This window comes from Phalaenopsis equestris, unplaced genomic scaffold, assembly GCF_001263595.1.
Source record: "Phalaenopsis equestris unplaced genomic scaffold, ASM126359v1 Scaffold000203, whole genome shotgun sequence".
Lineage (NCBI taxonomy): Eukaryota > Viridiplantae > Streptophyta > Magnoliopsida > Asparagales > Orchidaceae > Phalaenopsis > Phalaenopsis equestris.
Genome location: NW_018164645.1, coordinates 649,474 through 665,053, shown reverse-complemented (window position 1 = coordinate 665,053; position 15,580 = coordinate 649,474). Strand labels below are relative to the sequence as shown.

The 15,580-nt window shown below is 36.4% G+C and overlaps 1 protein-coding gene across 1 annotated transcript; it reads left to right on the top strand.

Annotated features, from left to right (window-relative positions):
• Window positions 1-459: 459 nt before the first annotated feature.
• Window positions 460-13,985, top strand: LOC110022903 (probable dolichyl pyrophosphate Glc1Man9GlcNAc2 alpha-1,3-glucosyltransferase). The gene is made up of 4 exons (XM_020722056.1): window positions 460-1,236; window positions 2,551-2,757; window positions 3,089-3,326; window positions 13,498-13,985. The coding sequence occupies exons 1-4, from the start codon at window positions 535-537 to the stop codon at window positions 13,860-13,862; spliced, it is 1,512 nt and encodes a 503-aa protein (XP_020577715.1). The 5' UTR covers window positions 460-534; the 3' UTR covers window positions 13,863-13,985.
• The last annotated feature ends 1,595 nt before the right edge of the window (window positions 13,986-15,580 follow it).

The window sequence follows — 15,580 nt, the reverse complement described above, 5'->3', positions numbered from 1 at the left end:
ACGATTTCAAGAACACTCCCGCCGACCATTTCTTTCCCTCGCCGACAAACACGTCTCTCCCTCCGACCATCGAACGCGCACACAACAATCTCTCTTATACTCTCTCTGCTGCTCCTACAAAACCAATCCCACGACTAAAAGCAACCCCATTGAAGAAGATCACTAGAATGCATGTTGGAGATGCATGGTTTTGCTACAGTTGCATGTTTTTGCCGGCGTCTGGTTTGCCATTGGAGCAATGCTGGCAGGGGTAGAATTAGCATCTTTTTTTAGACGGGCAAACTGTTTCTATATACTTGACGTGGGAGAGGTTAGAGCAAAAAATAACAAATAAATATTTTAAAAGGAATAAAACTGATATTTCAGAAAGGTGGGTAAAAATTAAAATGTCAATTTTTTGAATCAAATTCCTAAACTTTGTTTGTTGTCTGGTCGAAGTTTTGGATATTGGCAGCTACATAGGCTAAACAGTACACAAAAAGGCCAACAAAGGTCCTGGTTTTCCCCTCCTCCTCCTCCTCCTTCGTTTCTTTCATGGACGATTTATTGTGGTTCTTCTCGTTATCTACATGTATAAAGGCCCTTCTCATACCTTCACACCGCAGCACGGATTTTGAGCCCCCCCGCCATTGGCTCGCCCTCACTTCCTCTCTCCCACTCTCTCGTTGGTACCTCGACATCTCAAGCCCATGGACCCTAGACTACCCCCCACTATTCGCCTATTTCTCCTTCCTTCTATCCCTCCCCGCATCTCTTATCGATCCCACCATCACCGATCTCATCGCCGGCCAGAACTACGCCGCACCTTTGGCCGTCGTTTTTCTTCGCCTCTCCGTCTCCGCTGCCGACCTCTTTCTTCTAGCCGGGGCTGATCGTCTCTCCCGTCGTCTACCCTATTTCCGCCGTCGGATGGTTCTTGTGCTCGTAGTCTGGTCTCCCGCGCTTCTGATCGTGGATCATATACACTTTCAGTATAATGGGTTTCTTTTAGGGATTTTACTGATTTCGCTAGGTTTTTTGGTGGAGGGAAGGGATCTTGCTGGGGGGATCGTGTTTGCTATTCTGATTTGTTCCAAACATCTCTTCATGGTAGCCGCGCCTTTGTACTTCGTGTATTTGCTCCGGCATTATTGTAATGGTGAGTGGAGTAGAGTGGTGGCTAGGTTTTTGATGATGGGCTTAGCGGTCGGGATAGTCTTCCTCGCGACTTTTGGCCCGTTCGTGTACTACGGTCAGGTAAAAATGCTGTTTTTCTCCTCCTTATCCTTCTTCTTCTTGATTTACATTTGAATTTTTGCAGCAAGTATGCTATTAATTATGATATTTGCAACTTTCTTTGTAGATGTTAGCAGAAGATATACTGAGTTTTCAATAGGTGACAACATGATGAGCCATGTGAATTCGGAAATATCTAAGAATTATTGGACTATATATGCTCGACTATATAAGGTCATTCAATATATTAGGATTAAAGCTTATAAATTAGATATATATTCGGATTAAAGCTTATAAATTAGATAGTTCTGTTTTAATATATCAAATTTTACTTTTAGGTTCTCATTCACCACAAAATCAGTTCTTCTTTCATGCTCGAATACTGGGTTATCTTTGTGGATGTAAAGTTTTTATCATCCTTCTAAAACCTTGGCCCTTGATCAAGTGCTGGACTCGTGATTTGAAGTATTTTAGGAGATTAAATATTTTCTTAAAGTGAGAAGCTTGATGTTTGATTCACACTTTTTTTAATCTTTCTTTGTATTTCAATTGTTAGTGATTAGTTGATAGCATAATTGATAAATTTCTATGTTTTCTATATATCTGTATTTATTTATATTCAAGATGTGTTAATTTTTATGATTTCCATTATTCTTATTTGTTAATGTTAATATCATTAGGAGATCAAAGCTTTCTTTACATCTAATTGAATTCTATTTCTTTCTATTTATCATCCAAGTCGCACCTAATTGCTTGTATTAGATGGTTTACTTGTCCATGAATTTTTGTATTTGTTTATTTGCATCTCATCTACAAAATTCATAGAAAAAGAACATGCTTTCATGTCTTCTTTTATTATAGTTACACTAAAAGTAATAGATACTAGGACATCTTGCATCACCCTATTTTAAACAATTTTTTGTCTCTTCTTTCTTATATTGAAATGCTATTTTCTCTTAGAGTTCATGATTCTACTATAATAATATATTTTGATTCGACTAAGTAGTAATCGTTAAGTATTTTTGAAATAGTAAAAACCCAAAATAGTCTCCCGATTCGTTACATGAGGCCATTTTAGTCTAGGAGTCTATAAAAGCGTCATATTAGTCTACATACTTTTTAAATTGGGGCTGAAATTGTTCAACTATTTTTGCCATTATTACAAGATTTAGAGAATTAAATTGATATTTTTATAGACTCTGATTAAAATGACCCCCATGCAAAGAGTCAGGGGACTATTTTAATACTTTTCTCATTTTCGCTATAATCGGTGAGCATGAATTGTGGAGGAGCATGTTTTGATTCAATTAGTGATACGCTTCGATGCTTTGGCAGATCCAACAGGTCTTCCATCGCCTATTCCCATTTGGGAGGGGCTTATGTCATGCATATTGGGCTCCAAATTTTTGGGTATTTTATATAATGCTTGACAAGGTGCTTGCTTTTATTCTTGGCAAGCTGGGTTTCAGTATTCAAACACCGAAGGCTTCTTTCACCGGTGGACTAGTTGGGGATTCCTCTTCCTTTGCTGTCCTTCCCCAGGTGGTCATTTAAAATAACTTTGTTTTTTTAAATTAGGCCTTTCTTTATATTCAAGCTTACCGCCTTACATCCTGATAGCTAATTCTTTTGTATATATAACACCTATACTTTACTTTTTACATTTATACCACCCAAATCTTTCACATCACATAAAAAATTCCACTATTTTAACTTTTAAAAAGTAAAATGCATATTTTTCGTACATAGGTAACGTGGTATGCATATATGTAAAAATTGAAGTTTAGGTGTTAGATATGTAAATACATAAGCATTGAGTGATGTGCATCTGAATCTTTCATAAAAATAAGTTCATAACATGTTTTAGTGACAGGTAAACCCTATTGCAACATTTTTGCTTGTTCTTCTTGCCATGTCACCTTGCCTCATTAAGGCATTTATAAGGCCGCAGCCGAAACACATAGTCAGATGGGTGGCTTATACCTTCACCTGTGGGTTTATGTTTGGGTGGCATGTTCACGAGAAAGCTTCTCTCCATTTCACAATCCCTCTTGGTATCATTGCTGTGGATAGTCTGGCGGATGCGCGACACTATTTCTTATTGTCAATAGGTATGTTTTATGAGCTGCTGCTGTTATGACCATATTGTCGAAAGATTTTTTTTTCTGGAAAAATTTATTTACATGCCACATAATTCTTATGTATTTACATATCTAACGCCCCATAACATCTTAGTGTAATAAACTATATGCACGAAAAGCTGTATTTCACTTTTTAGAAGATATTGATGGTGATATTTTGATGTGATGTTAAAGATTTTAGGGATATGCATGTAAATATGAATGTTTAGCTGTTAGATATGTAAATACATAAGAATTGTGAGGTACGTATGTAAAAGCCCCTTTTCTATTATTTTTTTCTCTTTTAGTTGGAAATATGCTACTATAGTGATGCATGAATCAACATACTGATTTACTTATATTATGCTTTATTTTTCTTACCTTCTACATCAAAGTGCAGGGGTCATTTTTTTTTCTCAATTTATATATTGTTTAGATTTTCTTTTATAATACAGAGTTCTGAAAGCTTTTTCTCTAAAAGAGAATGACGATCAATATGGAGGTTAATGATATGAGTAGGCTTGCCGAGATCCATATACAACAACAACAACAACAACAACAACAACAAGCCTTTATCCCACTAAGTGTGGCCAACTACATGAATCTTTTTTCTCCATTGTGTCCTATTGAGTGTCATATTTTCATTAATTCTAATAAATTAAGATCATTTTCTGTACAACATGTTCAGGTCTTTTTATGTCTATCTCTACATTTCTTAACGTATGTCAAATCTAAAACATTTACCCTTCTAATCGGATCATCAGATGACCGACGTTTAATGTGACCAAATCATCTAAGATGACGTTACGATACTATCCAACGTCAAAATCAGCACGTTTTTTCGCAAAAATTAGGGAAAACACAATTTTTCTTCAATAATCTAAACAACTCAACAAGAATATAAAGATAAACACTCACAATTCGAGAGTTAGACAGTTTCTCTCAATTCTTACAATTTAAGAGGTGAGAAATCTCTCCCAAACCCTAAACCTAAGACTCACACCTAAGACTCACAACTCAATCTCATGCATAAGCCTTACCCTAGACAGCAGACTTATTTATTCCAACAAAAACTAAATTGCCCTTAGGCGTACAAAAGACAAATTTGTCCTAAGTTTAGGCCCCAATGTAACAGATGATTCTCTCTAATCTTGTCTGCCACTGGAGTTACACCAACCCTTTCCCGGATATGTTTGTTTCGCATTTTGCCTCTAAGCGTAATGCCACCCATCCACCTAAGCATTTCATGGATATAATCGTTTCACATTTTGTCTCTAAGTTTAGTTCTATGTTTCTCCATCCACCTATGCCAAAATTCTGCACCTTAAAGCGCATGTCTCACTATCATCTTATAAAATTTCACTTTTAAGTTTGAGCGGTACTTTTCTATGACACAATAGGCCCCTCAAATCACGTTGAATATCAAATAAGTTTTAACTTATTAGTATATTAGTAACGACCCTTATCAATGCTCATAAGCCAAGTAACAGTGGCTGAATAGATCTACGAAAGAACAATAGTAGACTAGCTTTCAAGCCTTTTTAGGTTTTTATTTATTTTAGGCTGGATCTCCTATATTTTTTATTTGGTTTAATTTAGTAGATTTAGTTATTTTATTATTTTACTTGGATAATATTAAAGGGAAATTTTGGTAGGATTGAATTTCATTTAAAATTGGATTTTATTTATTTCAAATAAAAGGCTTTATCATTGCAACCCTATTTTTATATATAAAGTTTCATGGCTTGTGTTGAGATGAATTTAATATTGGTATCAACTATTCTTGAGGTTAATTTATTATTTTCTATTGATCCAAGCTGTGTATGTTGACCATGTTGACCGCTTGGTATATTTTCTAGTTCCAAGTTGTATATGTGGATAGCTCTAAGGTGTGGAGTTCTTTCTCCCCTCTCTAAGCTGTATACACAGTTTTTTATTAGGAAGATTTACATGCATACCACTCAATTCTTATTTATTTGTACATATTTAACACTCAAACTTTAATTTTTACATATGTGCTACCTTACCTATGCATGTAAAGGTTTATTTCACTTTTTAAAATTTAAAATGGTGGTATTTTTGATGTGATACCAAAGATTGGAGCATTATAAATGTAAAAATGAAAGTTTATGTTTTGGATATCTATTTACATAAGAATTGGGTGCTATGTATGCAACTGTCCCTTTTTATTATCCCTCTCTGTTTCTTCATACTTTGACCTCCATCAAATGTGGTGTTTGAGATAGATTTGATCTTTCTTTTATCAAACTTTTGAATTCTTATATAATCTTCACGTGTTTGTTCATTCTTACATCCTCTCACCACACTCGCAGGCATCTAATTGAGTTATATTTATCTTTTTCACTGTGAAGCAATCGGTGCAAGCACGAGTGCACATACTCTTTATTAAAGCTTACTATACGCAGATCTTTTATTTGCTTCATGCAGTGGTGCCTGCATGGTAACCCCTGGGCAAACTCTCATCCTCTTGCCATAGTCATGTGTTCTTTTGTTTCTTTCGCCCATTTGAAATGGTCGGATGGGTGTTGTGTTTTTAGGGGATTGTTAGGTCTCATATTTATTGCACAATTAATTGATATGTTTATCAATTGTGAAGCTAACAAATATATTGGCTTTTTACACAAGACTATTAAGGTTCTTTATACTTGGAAAAGTAGTCTATTTTAATTCTATCGCACCTATGGTGCGCGTTTGCTTTATTTAGATGGGTTGGTCCACTGAGTGGTCAAACCAAATAAAATTAAATTAAAAAAAAAATTGACCGGAGAAACTTTTGCAAATATTGAAATGTAGTTTGATTTAATTTGTTTGGCTTTTTTAGCAGACTAAAATTTTATATTGAGCCTAAAATTATTAAAAATAAGTTTTTATTTGGAGAGATTTCCTCTCCCTCTCCCTCCCTCCCTCCCTCTCTCGCTCTCAAATTGACCATGAGATTATCAAAATAGTCGAGCCATACCATGTGGAGCTATAAATGAGCCAGTCGGTTTAAGTGAAATTCAATGTTTCAGACCTAGTGCTATTCGATTCTTCAGTTTTTTTTTTAATGAACATCAAAATTGATCCAAAAATCAAAGATCAAATATTAAATAAAATCAAAAGCCAAATCACTATTTCAAAACTGAATAGAATCAATCAAATCCAATCAGTTTGATTCGATTTTTCGGTTTGATCAAATAGTGCACTCCCCTAAGTGCACTGTATAACATTGTATTCGTTCCGTTATCATAAATATTGGGTCTCTATTGAATTATAAACATTTTTTTTTTCCTACTACCCACACTTGGAGATTGAGTTTGTGATGCCATTATCATGATTCTCACCTATTTCATTATGTCCCCATTTTGCAAAGATGATACTTGCATGACATTTTGAGACACCTAGCAATAAAGTCTCTGAATATGTCTTTCTTCTTGTTTTTATTGTTCGTCCTGCACGTTTGCTTTTTTCATTAGATAATCTAATGATGCCACTTCCTCCACCTCAGCCGCCTCCTGCAAAATCTTCAAGAGAAGTGCAAAGTGAATTGATGCAATACAATTTAGTTATGACACGTGCAAAAACGATAATTTTTATAAGCCGACAAGAAGTAGCCAAGCTAGGCTACAGATGAGTTTAAAGTTTAAACATACCTTCTTTTTTGCTATTTCTCATATTTTTCATGACTTATTTAATTTAAGTTTAATTATCTCTTTAGATAATTTTAGACTTGAGATTGAATGCCCGGGTGGATTGGTTTGGATTCTAAATGGGATTATATTTATTTTTAAATGATTGGGCTCCTTTTTGTGACTTTGTTTCTATAAAAAGGGATCCGTGACTTGCATGCAGATGAAGTAAATATTAATATCAAATTATCTTGAGGCCAATCGAGTGTTCTCCCTAGTTCTAAGTTGTGTACGAGAATTGCTCCATGTTGCGTAGTTGTTCTTCCTCCCCTCTTCAAGTGGTGTATCATGTATGAAGAGATTCATTTTTCTTCTTTCTTCTTTCTTCTTTCTTCCTCTTCCATCATATGTGGTTGTTGACCTCATTTTTGGGTGAGGTCTTTACTTACTTCTCTCCTTAGAGCTTAGGGTCTAGCCTTAGGTTTTCTTTGTTTGACCCTCTTAGAGGACTAGTACCAGACCTACACCATTTAGAAAATTCGAGTCACCTCGTCACTTCTCTGAGTTTCGTATGGGCGTTCCCGAATCCTCGACATCTTGCTAACCAGTTATTATGCGGGCTAAACATATGAAACCCGAATCCTCGGCATCATATGTGTTTAGGACCAACATATGAAACTCGAATTGAGTTCCTACATTAATAGGAGCAACCCCTAGGGAAACCTCTTGCAACCCTCATCTCTACGGGCTATTTGCATAACCAGTTATTATGCAAGTGTAAGTCTCAAACAAATAAAATTGACAGGATTGAGCACTCAAATAACATCCTCTATAAAACATAACCACACAGTAGGATAGTTTGGGAAGTCACTGAGGATTCTCCTCAGGATCTGTGACGTCCTCTACCCTTTATTTTCTTTGGACTCCTGAAAATAATTGTTCCTCTTTGAGTCACTCTCATTCTATTTTCCAAGTTCTGCCGTGAAAACCTAAACCTCGAATTCTTGAAGGCTAGAACCACTGATTATTATCGAGAGTTTTCTCAAGTGACTTATGTCAGTTGAGATGTAATTAACTATAGGAGTTTGTCTCTATAGAGAACTTGGAACCCAGGTTAAATAAACTCTATTTAATCTTTGTATTAAATAGGAGAATTTGACGGGCTATAGAGAACTTGGAACCCAGGTTAAATAAACTCTTTTTAATCTTTGTATTAAATAGGAGAATTTGACGGGCACACATAAAATGTTAGCAGACCAAACGGATATCACAAATCTATTAGTTTGCAGGATTGGGTCTACCACCGGGGTTTACACTTATCTCTCGGAATGTGTAGTATTCAAGGTACCAGACATGATTATGTAAACTCTTAGATTAATAAGATCCATTCAGTCTCATTTTCTAAAAATTTAAAACACTACTTTCATAATCTAAATTATATACCTTATATTTAAATTAAATTTTCGAAAATCATATTTTCTTAAATCCATCGAAAAGTTAACCGACAGTGGTGTCAAAATAAGATTCAATATTTCTTTGATTAATTTGATCAAATCCTGAGTCTCATCATGTTAAGCATGTCTTGTGTTTAGAGTTTTCTCAAGTGACCCCAGTCATTTGAGATGTAATTAACTATAGGGGCTTGCCGCTATAGGGAACTTGGAACCCAGGTAAAATAAACTCTATTTAATCTTTATATTAAATAGGGAAACTTGTCGGTCACACATAAAAAATTCGCAGACCAAAAGGATGTCACAAATCTCTTAATTTGCAGGATTGGGTCTACCGCCGGGGTTTATATTTATCTATCAGAATGTGTAGTATTCAAGGTACCAAACACGATTATACAAACTCTTAGATTAATGAGATCCATTCGGTCTCATTTTCTAAAAATTTAAAACACTACTTTCATAATCTAAATTATATACCTTATATTTAAATTAAATTTTCGAAAATCATATTTTCTTAAATCCATCGAAAAGTTGACCGACAGTGGTGTCAAAATAAGATTCAATATTTCTTTGATTAATTTGATCAAATCCCGAGTCTCATCATGTTAAGCGTGTCTTGTGTTTGAATCCTCTCAGTACACTCATCATCACTGTGTTGACTATTTGATTAAGAAATTCATGAACACCAAACTCTTCCCTTAGAAAAAGGAAGATTTACATACATATAACTCAATTCCTTTTTATTTCAATATCCAACACCTAAGCTTCAATTTTACTTATATGCCACTTTACCCACACATGAAAAGGCGTATTTCACTTTTAGAGGTTAAAATAGTGGTAGTTTTGGTGTGATATGTAAGATTTGGGTGTTATTAATGAAAAAGTAAAGTTTAGGAGTTAAATATGTAAATACATTAGGATTAGGTGGTATATATTTAAATGCCTTAAAAAAGTCCAACTTGAAACTAATGTGTGGCACCGTTAGACCATTTACTCATTAATTGAGTAGCATTGCGCCATTGAAGCTTGCATATAATGGTAGTTAATGTTGTACTCTTTCATCATATAACTTGAAAGATTGTTTCATGTGATAAATTGGATACCCTCTTATGCTGGCCATGCTAAATTTTCTTAGGTAAGAGGTTGATTTGATAGCTTAGGTGATATGTACCAATGATTTTAAAGTTTGTGTTATGCCCACACATGTGCCGGTCCAAGATGGACCTGTTGAATGCAACCTAGCTAGCCCACAGACGGGCTGGTGTTTGCCACGTGAAGAGGTAGAGTGGTCCAGACGTGTTGTAGAAGAAGGAAAGAGGGGTGGGGTCCACAAGTGCCATAACACACTCATTGAGAAGAAATTAAAGGAGGTTTGGAGGGAAAGTGAGAAAGAAAAGTTTTCAAAAGGTTTTTGAGGATTCTATTAATGAGGGAACGTAGGGTTTGTTTTCTTTCATGCATGTATTTGGTTGCTGCTGTCTTTTTTTCTTTTGGTGTTCTTAGCGACTGGTTGTGGGAGAACCGATTCACCTCTCAAAAAGTAGATCACTGTTGTGTTTTATTTATTTGCATATGTTTTTTATAAGAGCAGCCCTCGTTTGAGTTTTTCCATCTCTCTCTTCCCGTTTCATTGTGGTTTGCTCACTAATTTTGGTCCGGGAGCGTATTAAATCGATATTGTGGTTTGCTCACTAATTTTGGTCCGGGAGCGTATCAAATCGATATACAGAGTTTAGATCTTGGTGGGATGACAACAAAGAAAGTGCATGTGCTAGAAGAAGAGGTTGGGCAAATCAGATTGAGAATGGAAGAAAGGTTCTCCACTATGGAGAGGAGGCTTTCTTCCATTGAAAGTTGAATGGAGGATGGATTCATGAGCATAGGAGAAGTACGGGAAATAATGAGAAAACTCGTGGAGATGCAATCCAAGGTCGTGCCGACTGCTCTAGTTGCAGATCCTAACCAATGGTTGATCAGAGAATCCTTACCTAGGACAAAAGGGAAGGAGATCGTGCGAGAAGATAACGAGGAAGACATCAGCTACCTACAAGAGCTTCTCCCTAGGACTCCGAGAGTAGGGGGAGTGGATACTTCCAATGGAGGGGATGTGTCAAAAATTGGAGGAGAGATAGTGTAAGGGGCACGAAAGAGTATAATGGAGGAAGGAGCGAATCAGGAGTGTGATATACCTATGATCGAAGGAGGGATTTCCACCCTAGATACATGGGAGGAAGAGGTGGTTGGGGTGGAGATGCAAGGGTCTAAAAACTGAAAATGTCAATCTTCGAAGGGGAGGATGCACATGGGCGGGTGTATCAGGTGGAACGATACTTTGCGATCCATGGGTTGACAGGGGAAGAGAAGCTCTTGACAACGAGATTATGCTTGGAGGGAAAGGTTTTAGTGTGGTTTCGGTGGATGGGGCCAAGATATTTGATGCGCTCATGGGAAGAGTTTAAAGATTGTTTGTTGGAACGTTTCCAAGCCATTCGGGAAGAAGACATAAGCATATGCTTTGACTCAGGAGGGGATGATTACAGAGTATTTGCAACAAGATTGGAAAGAAAATTCTTGAAGGGCTGAAAGCCTGACATACCATCAACCATCTGCCCTTTGAGAGCGGGAGGATTTAGGGAAATGATGAACCTCGCCCAGATGATGGAGGATAAGAAATATGTTAAGAAGACCAGCAAAAGTGGCAACACTGGAGGTTTTTATAATAGCACCTTGGCAGCCACAACATCGAGGACCCAGATGGTGTAATTTCAAAAAGAGACGCTGAAGGAGAAAAGTACAAGACCTCGTCCCGGGGGTAATTTTAAGCTCTTCACAGATGCAGAAGTGCATGATAAAAGAGCAAAAAGACTATGTTACATTTGTGATGAGAAATACACTCCAAAACACCTTTGCATGGAGCGCGTCCTTCTGATTCTTTTAATTCAGGAGGATGATAGAGAGTGGGGAATCAGAAAAGGATATAGTGGAGGAGCAGAGGAGCATCTGCATTTGATGAATGTGGCGGAGGTGTCTCTCAATTCGGTGGTGGGATTTACCCCAAATCACACCATGAAGGTGATGGGGCGGATTGGGGAGCAGCCGATTGTGGTGTTTGTAAATAGCGGGGCAACACATAATTTCATCTCAAATCAGGTTGTGAAGAAGCTATGGTTGGAGCTGGTGACCATAGAGAGCTTCGACGTCTTGATGGGGATAGGGAAGGTGGAGAAAAACCAGGGAATTTGCAAGGAGTTGGTTCTAAGACTGCATGACCAACAAGCAGTTTATACATCCTTTAGAACTGTGCAGCACAGATGTAATTTTGGGGATGAAGTGCTTCGTACATTGGGGGAGATGAAGGTGGATTGAAAGTCCTTGACGATGGAGTTCCAAGTGGAGAAGAAGAAGGTGATGCTGAGAGAAGATGCTAGTTTATGCAAAACCTTGGTGTTGCTTATAATCATTGTCAAGTTGATTCGGGGAGCTAGATTGGGCTACTTAGTGGAGTTGCAAAGCATTGAGGAGATTCAAGATTCAAAGTTGGCGGAGTTTCCGAAAGGGGTTCAGCAACTCCTACAATATTTTACGGATTTATTCCAACGGTCAAGCGAGTTACCTCCTTCGTGGAAGCACGAACACGCTATTACATTGAAGGAGGGGTTTTCTCCTTACATCGTCAGATCATACAGATACCCAGATTCAAAAAGATGAGATAGAGAAGATGATCTGAGAGGTGCTTGAGGCTAGGTTTATTAGGCGTAAAGTGAGCCATTTTTCCAGTCCCGTCCTGTTGGTGAAGAAAAAAGATGGTGGTAGAAGATTCTGCGTGGACTAATGTACTTTGAACAAGGAAACTGTAGGACTAATTTTATATTCCTGTGACTGATGAATTATTGGATGAGCTTTATGGAGCAGTCTTTTTCTTTAAAATTGATTTTAAGTCAGGGTACCACCAATTCAAAAGAATTCGACGAATGTGCACAAAACAACATTCCGTACATTATGAGTTTATGAGTTCTTAGTGATGCCTTCCGTACATTATGAGTTCTTAGTGATGCCGTTTGGCCTCACCAATGCCCCAACGACATTTCAATCCTTATGAATAGGGTTTTTCAACCTTATTTTTAGAAATTTGTCGTGGTTTTCTTTAATGACATTATGGTCTACAGTCATACAGAGATAGACCATGCAGGGCATCTGAGGACAGAGACATTGAAGAAGCACCAGTTGTATGCCAACTTGATGAAATGTTCTTTTGCACAATTACAAGTGAAGTACCTAGGACATGTGGTGACCAGAACAGTAGTAGCAGTGGATTAATCCAAGATAGAGGTTGTGGTTGATTGACCCCTTACTAAGAAATTTGAAGGACTTGAGAGGATTCCTGAGTCTCACCGACTACTACCAGAAGTTCATGAGATGACATAACACGATAGCATGACCTCTGACGGAGTAGTTGAAGAAAGATAATTTCAAATGGGGGGATCAGCGACGCAAGCATCTAAAGAGTGCCATGACTAGTGTCCTGATACTAGCACTTCCAGATTTCAGTAAATCGTTTGTAATGGAAACGGATGTGTCAGGGTATGGATTCGGAGCAGCACTTATGCTAGATCAACGACCAATTGCCTACTTCAGCCAGGTTCTTATGGTCAGGGTGAGGCTAAAATCAATATATGAATTGGCATTAATGACAATTGTCTTGGTCATTCAAAAGTGAAATACACCTTATAGTTTTACACAATTCTTATATTTTTTAATATCTAACACCTAAACTTTCATATTTATTGACATAACACTCAAATCTTTGACATCACATCAGAAATACCACTCTACTAACTTCTTAATAGTGAAATACACCTTTTCATGCAAAAGTTATTAATAACAAGGTATTATAATAAATATAAAACTTTAGGTGTTACATATATAAATGCCTAAGCATTATCTCATATCATTCTCAAACCAGCTCCACGCATCTCTTACTTTTTTAAGAAGCAATTACATTGCATGTCATTTTATAATCATAAATGATGAAAAATAATCCTTTTTGTAACATTTTGTTTTGATTTATTTCTGTGATTGCAGTGTCCTGCTACTCCATGTTCCCACTGTTGTTTGAGCCTCAGGAGTATCCAATAAAAGTTCTGTTACTGGTCATGTCCTCAGTCCTCATGTTCGTGAGCTTTTCTTCCCATTTTAGAAAAGCTACTAAACGACCAGAGAGAAAGAAAGTTGAAGGATCTGGCAATGGAAGCGGTTTAGTTGGACCCGTTGCTGCCTGTTATCTTCTAGGGTTTTTGTGCGTTGAAATTTGGGGCCAGTTTCTTCACCCTTACATTTATGGTAGCAGATTTCCCTTTCTTCCTCTGATGCTGATTTCTGTCTATTGTGCCGTTGGGATGATGTACTCGTGGGCATGGCAACTCAGGCAGATCATCATAAACACCTGATTGATTCACTAACTTTAGGGTATCAATTTTGATTTTTTTAAAAAATTTAGCTGAAAGTTATGATATCATGCTTTTTGACATGTTTCTTGATTAGTTGATTTTCTTAGTAAAGCGTCAAAATAATCCTTTTTCTGTTTGCATAATACTGTTTTAGCCACATAGTTTATAGAATTGTCAAATTACTCTCCAGACTCTTAAATTGGGGCTGGAATGGTCTTTCAGAAAGACTATTTGAACTCAGACTAAAAAAGTTTGGGAATTAAATTGACACTTCCGCAAGAATCCTTACTTTGAGGACCAGTGATATTTGACATTACTAGTACGACTACAACATTTTTCCATTATTTATGAAAAGTGTACCTTAGCCTTCAGTTGTAACTAAAGTCATCCTTTTCTTGGCTTAAATTTGTATTCAACATTCTGTTATTATCTCTTCAATTATTATGTATTCTCTAATCTTACTATCTTCTTTACATTATTTCACTTGTAGTTATCATTTATCATAGACCTCATCACCCTTCAGATCAGCTGTCATACTTGTCTTTATTGCTACCTTAGGCACACTAGTCCCATCATTTGATTATGATTTGGATTATGACTGTATTTTATGTTTAGAGGAATCTCTTGAACATGGTGGCTTCCTGTTCAAAATCCAAAATGATTGTGCACCATTCTTCTATACTCTCAACTTTAAGATATGAGAGTCGATCATTGATGGCTCTAACAACATTCTCTAAACAACAATTATTGCTTGCCCATATTTCTTAGACTATCATTGCCTGTCTAACACCATCTAATCACCACCACAGCACACCATTTTTAGACTTACACTTTTTGTTCATCACCATTATAGCACCATCGCTTTTGAACAATCGCTATCAGCAGGTCATCTCAAACAATTTTTTTTTTCCTTTTGATTGAATTTTGATGGCTACATTCTCAGCCTCTGATTTCATCTAAACTTGAGTTTTTATTTCTTAATTTTATCATATTTGTCCAAAACAGTCCTATAATTTTTATTCTTTGATTATAATTAAGTCAACTAAGGCTTTTAGGTTTTTAACAAAAATATCAACTTATGGCATATTTTGAAATCTAAGGGGTTGTTTTGGATTATTTTTTATTTTTTGTTTTTATTTATTTATTTATTTATTAGAATATCCTTGTTTGATGCATTTTAAGTGTTTTTATTTTTTTTGTTTTAAAAATAAATTAATTTGTTTTTAAAATCACTCAAAATACCTTTTAAACTTGTTTTGATTGGTTTTAAGAACAACCACCCACCTCAAAGAAAAAAAATTTAAAGTGGTCTCAAAATGTCATTAAATTTTGTTTTGTAATACTAACTGTTGAATTTGAATCTGTCTGGGAGACACCCGATGAAAATGGACATAGAGGATGCAATATGTATAATTACAATCGTATCCCTATTTTAATGAGAGCATTTCAGTGTATTTTGGGGTATTTACACGAAATGAGTCTATGGTTGGGCTCTTCTATTGCTTGGTTGGCTGACATTAGCGGGCATTGGTTCAACAAGGCCTAATCATCCAATTATGTTGAGTTGGGGATTGTCAATTAGCTCCTGTTAATCTTCAGTCAATTTGAGATTGTCAATTGGTTGTTTTGGTCTGGTTGTTGACTGTCGACCTTTAGATGAGAGTTTTTGTTGTCAGGAAGAGACTAGGTTGTCGGACAGAAGATGAATCTCCAAAATC